Genomic DNA, 6,000 nt, shown 5'->3' on the forward strand with positions numbered 1-6,000 from the left:
CAATAGATTGTGTTCTGATTCTGAACCCTGAACCTGGCATCTGTGTATCTCAGCACAGGGACACTTCACATTCTCAGAATTTGTATGGTTGCTTTATCCAACAAGTTCCAGGCTCAATGTTTTTCTCATTAGTTTTAAACTTTCAATTGCCTATAGTTGTTAATATTCTTTGTGCAGAGCACAAAAGGGAACACTGAGAAGCAGAGAGATAAATTTGGATAAACTGCCCCTTGCCATTAAATATTTAAGGGGTATTATGATTTCAGCAAATAAAAGTTATTTATTCGTCAATGAAAAGTTATACAGTTTTCCAATAAACTTTCATTTCTGCAACAATTCTTCACAGTTTTCAAGACCACTGCTTGCAGACTTTCATTGACTACCCCTTTAAATTCTGCCCTGGTCTTGTGAAGGAAACACAAGGGCACAGTTAGAAGACAGCTCTCATACACACTCACATGTTGCATGTTAGGCCCACTGGTTGTGTATCTGCCGATCTCAGCTCCCTTGCCCCTTGCTTGGTGGGAATTATGTTGGATGTCTAAAAGGGCATATACAGAAAGAGCACCTTCCCTGCCCACAGGTTGTGCGTGGTATTGCAGCTCAGTCCCATTCACCCCCATGGACAGGTATTTCTGGAAGAAAGCTAACCCTGTGCAATTAACAGAGATTTTTTGAAGTTTTTTTGGGCAGGATAGGTAATCATTATCTGATTGCTGGCAGTCCAGCTCCCTGTAACTCCCACTAATCAGCTGTTTGAAGAGGCCGCTGCCCCTTTCAGTAGCTGATCAGCAGGGGTACAGAGAGTTACGGTAGTCCCCCACCGATCTGATATCTGATAGCCTGAGAACAGCCCATCAATATTTAAGATCCAGACAACCCGTGTAATGATGCTATGGCCTTCTGACTTAAAGAACTTTTCTTCCCAGATAAAGCCGGCTTTCCATGCACATCCAGATTACAGAGTTTTTCTAGATATCAGTTCACATTCCTTGCCTGGCAATAAAGCCTGTATTAATATTCTGATTTTTATTTCTGAGTTCTTTAAGCAATAAAAGCCTCCGCTAGAGCAAACTGAAATGGACAGATTGCATTTTTATATCATGTTTGCCCAGTAAGATGAAGATCTGGGAATAAAACATCTCATTGAGGGGAAATAAAAACAGAAGCAAAAGTAAAGAGAAAGAGTGGCATATGCCGAAATAACTTCTGTGGAATGGAAGTCACCTACTACTTTAAATGTCACCTGTGATTGAATGTCAAAAACCTATGGCAACATATACATATATATATATATATATATACAGGACAAGTAATGAGCAAGGGAAGTGCAGTAAATCATATATCAAAAATATTAATAACTGCCAATCATTCGTACAGTTGTCACCAAACATTTACGATAGTATCTTTACTGCAGAAATGAGGTAGCTCAAAGTGCAGTAAAAATGTTGATTTTGGATTTGCTATGGTGGCAAATCCTATGAATCACTCATATGATTGGACAAGATAGTTGGATAAAAATCAGCCACTGCTCAGTCCATTAGGCTTTTTGCTGTGGCTGTTCTTTTATCGATCTAGGTGGTGAAAATAATTTTATAGAATAATGATGAAAAGTAATAAACATTCTAAAAACCTTTAGGGACCCCTGAAATAATTGGAGCGTCAGGTCAAGTATGCACACTGCCGCACTATTCATGTGTATGGGACTGCTGGAGATAGCCGACTACAAGCCCTCAGCTATTTCCATCAGTCCCCAGTCCCATAGAGATGAAAGGAGGGCCATTGTGCTTACTTGACCCACTCCATTAATTTAGGGGTTTATTATATTCACTATTTTTTTTACCATTATTCTATTAAATCATTTTCAATTGACCTGCCTCTCCTGCCGGTCCCAGCATTTGGGCTCCCACTGATTTATTGGTTATCCGCTATCCTGTGGGAGATACCTACCTGCATATTGTTTCCCCATGGAGCTTTGGCATTATGTCTCCATACCATGGAGCACTTCCAGTAAGTCTCCATACAGTACTGGTCTCTTTAAGGAAAGCCAGTACCCTACCTGTGATTAGTGGATAATAAGATGCAACTGGAATACCCAAAAAAAATCTAGGTGGAATTTCGAGCAACTTTATGATTGTCATACCAATTATTTGTGCCATTACAAGGGCTTTGATATTATAAAACAGAACAATGATGCTGAAGGTTTCTTTCTCAGAATACACTTGAAACAATATAAAATAATGTATTCTTGTTAAAACAAAAAAAAATTGACCTAGCTCAAGAGCAATGGAAATTATTCCTACCGTGGCATGATTTCAAGCCGTCTGCTGCCTGCCGTGCGTTCATTTTTCTAATCAGAATATTTGTATTCTCTCTCCCCTTCCAGGATCAATACAAGTTCTGCTACGAGGTAGCTCTGGAATATTTAAATTCTGGCTGATTGCATTGATGAGACAACAAAAGCATAAAAACTGTTCATCTCCATCTCTCCCATGAACAATGCAATTTGTTCCTTGATATTTGTGTATATACAATGAGGACTTCAGTGTTCTGCTTATTTTGCTTTCTTATAATTGGCTCTATGAGGAGCTGGAGAAAAGTGATCTGGAAGCTGTCTGCACTGCCTTTTTCCCCACTGCCTTGCTGCTTTCCTGACACAGACGTATCTTGAAGTTTATGGATCATTTATCCACAGCTACCAAGTCGCCTGATCGAAGCAGCAGATTTTGGCAAATGAATGAGCACAAAATTACATTCTTATGAAGGATCCTTATTCTTATGTTTGACTGACTTTTCGGTTATTGTCTTAATTACGATAGTGTTGATTTTTTTACTATTATTTTTGTTCTGTGGAACATGGAGATCGGCACTATGACAACATACAGTTTTGTTACATTTGTACCGCAATGTGTTAAAAGGAAACATGACCTATGTATTTATCTGTTTTTAAATTGCATTTTAACAGGTCACCCTTTGTTGAAATATTACTTTATTTGTATCATTTGAAAAGAAAAGAACTAAATAATTAATTTCCAAAAAAAAGTAAAGAATAAATAAAAATATATATATCCACAGTTTCCCCATGTGTTCACTTAATCCAAATGTACAGATTTAATTTCCACTGCATAATCAAACAAAAGTGGGGATTGAACGTAAGCACGAAATAAGCAGATTGTGATACATTTCTATAAATATGGCATGCAGGCACTGTTCTGGGCCCTGTATAGGCACCACATGACAATAATGCGTTAAGAGATTATAGTTTTTGGCAATACTGCATAGTTACTGCTTTGTGGATAATATTTAAATATTGGATAATGTAACCTGTCCTGTAAAAGAGAAGAGTTTTAGAAGCCACCAAGGAGTTCTATGAACATGTAGGTAGGTTCCCAAACTGTTCCAGCCACAATGCTCCCAATTTATCTCAGGCTGTACCCCCACACAGCACCAACCACAGTGTCCCCAAAAAAAGCCAATAAAATGCCTCCTATGAAGTGGCATCCACAAAAAATTCATACAGCACCAGCCGCATGTTCCTCATGCAGTGTTCGACAGTCCCACCGTAGCAGTGCCAATTACTGTATTTAGTACTTTTGTTTGTCGGCATGACTTCAGTGCTTTGTTACTATGTTTCATAATAACACCAGTTCAATCCACTGTCAGCAATAAGGGTTTGGGGTCCAGGGCTTATATACAGGGAGAGCAAGGGTGTTAGTTGCAGAGACATAATTTTCCAGTGGACTGATGCCCAGAGGCTACCAGAGTCCTCCTCACAGCTGTCGGCTGGCTACATAACAATTGGATCTTGTCAGCATTAATTAATGCTAGGTGCATCAGGTACTTATGCACCTGGCCAGTGGACACAGGTACCCATCTGAATTCATCATACCCAGTACAGTGGGTGAAGCAGTATTTTGTGCTGCACTGTGGTGTTTCGTTGTTCTGGGGCAGTATTTTCTGCTGCCCTATGGTAATGCTGGCCCCATCTGCTGCTGTTGCCCCCACATATTTCAGTTGCCCTGCCATCTGTCAATTTGGACCTGCCTACAATATGGCCCCAATTTTAAAAGTATTTCCAGGGCCAATTTTAAGTTCCCAGCAGGGGTGTACCATTGTGCCCCATAGCCAGGGCCAGCGTTTGGGGGGGGGGGGGGGGGACTGGGCAATTGCCAAGGGCCCCCATCCCTAAATGGGGGCCCACTGCTAAGTTGCCCAGACAGAAGTAGAAGAGAGCTGGTGGCGCACCTGAGAGGAGCACAGACAGCACAGCAAGGAGCGCTGGTCCCTGGTCTCCTGCCCACTGTGGCCCACAGGGTCCTTATGCTGTAGTGAGGAGCTGGGTGCTGCATCCATAGCACCGCCTCCACTGCAGGCAGGCAGACCTTGGCCCCGCCCCCTTCCTCTCTGTCACCAAGGCCCTGCACTGTGAATGTAATGGCCTCCTCTAGTCTGCTCCCCTGGTTTATTGGTGAGTTCAGAATGTCACCCTTCTAATGACCTGACATATCTGCTGCCGGCCCCTCTCTCCTCTCTGTGCTGCAATAAATGACAATGACAATGGCTGCTTGTTGGCAGACATAACCTGATAGTCCGGGGTCTGGACTGTCCAGCTGTACCTAACAGGAGGGGAGGCAGCCTGCAGAGAATATACAGGACCTGTCCTCTGCAAACCAAATCTATCTTTCTTATATCTATCTATAATCTATCTCATTATCTATCTAGAAAAGAAAATTCCACGCTGCTCCCAAAAGTTGTTCAAAGGTCGTGTTCTTTAATTACCAATGCAACGTTTCAGTCCTCTTACCAGGACTTTTCTCAAGCATTATAAAAATACTGTGTGAGAAAAGTCCTGGAGGACTGAAACATCGCCTTGGTGATTAAAGAACACGACGTTCTATTTTTTTGTGGTGCGGAGGCACGGACAGAAACACCATGGCAGCGCTCCATAGTTCTTTCACAGGGTTCTGTGCCTCCGTTCTGCACCGCACCTTCTGGATTGCGGACCCATTCAGGTGAATCACACTTCAGTTATTTCCATCAATTATTGTGAGCCAAAACCAGATGCGGGTCAAAAACACAGAACAGGAGGAAATCTCTGCCTTATACCTGATCTCTGAGTAGCCTTCACTACTGGTTTTGGCTCACAATAAATGATGGAAATAACTGACCAAACAACTGAAGTGTGAACTGGGCCTTACCTGCTTCCTGACACTGGCTCTCGGCTCCAGTGCTCTCCAACCTCTGCTCCGGTCCCTGGATCCCATCATCTATTTTGATGCTGCCTGCAACCAATCGTCGGCCTTGGTGGGGACTTCTCCGCTTGCGTCGTGAATAAATGTGACTGTTGGTACAGTACTTCAGAATTTGAGGCCCCGCTTTTAATTTCGCCCATAGCCACGTTTTGTCTAACACCGGCCCTGCCCATAGCAAGAATCTAAATTGAGCCCCCATGCCTTATTCATAGCCCCTACTACTACCCGTTCCTAGCCAGTATATACAGCATAGTACTGATATGTGAGGTACGAGGTATAATAGAGGCAGTGTGTTGATATATATGGTATATACAGCAGTTTGCTGATATGTGAGGTATGAGGTATAAATTACTGCTCGTACCCCACATAGTACACAGCTGTATATACTATAAATCTTAATATACTGCATCTATTATACCTTGTACCTCACATATCAGTACACTGCTGTAAATACTATATATCTTAACACACTGCATCTACTATACCTCGTACCTCACGTCAGTACACTGCTGTATATACTATATATCTTTGCACACTGCATCTACTATACCTCATACCTCACATATCAGTACACTGCTGTATATAATATATATCTTTGCACACTGCATCTACTATACCTCGTACCTCACGTCAGTACACTGCTGTATATACTATATATCTGTGCAATGCATCTACTATACCTCATACCTCACATATGAGTGCACCACTGTATATACTATATATCTTTGCACACTGCATCTACTATACC

At 41.9% G+C, this 6,000-nt stretch overlaps 1 protein-coding gene across 5 annotated transcripts in view; it reads left to right on the plus strand.

The window, feature by feature from the left end:
* PTPRM (protein tyrosine phosphatase receptor type M) overlaps positions 1-3,077 on the plus strand; it is a 766,319-nt gene extending 763,242 nt beyond the window's left edge. For all 5 annotated transcript variants that reach the window (XM_044295693.1, XM_044295689.1, XM_044295690.1 and 2 more), the window contains one exon: positions 2,387-3,077. In XM_044295693.1, coding sequence (XP_044151628.1) covers positions 2,387-2,440 — 54 coding nt within the window. In that variant the 3' untranslated portion in view covers positions 2,441-3,077. The remainder of the gene's footprint in view (positions 1-2,386) is intronic.
* Positions 3,078-6,000: the final 2,923 nt, after the last annotated feature.

The sequence above is a fragment of the Bufo gargarizans genome, chromosome 5 (assembly GCF_014858855.1).
Source record: "Bufo gargarizans isolate SCDJY-AF-19 chromosome 5, ASM1485885v1, whole genome shotgun sequence".
Classification (NCBI taxonomy): Eukaryota; Metazoa; Chordata; class Amphibia; order Anura; family Bufonidae; genus Bufo; species Bufo gargarizans.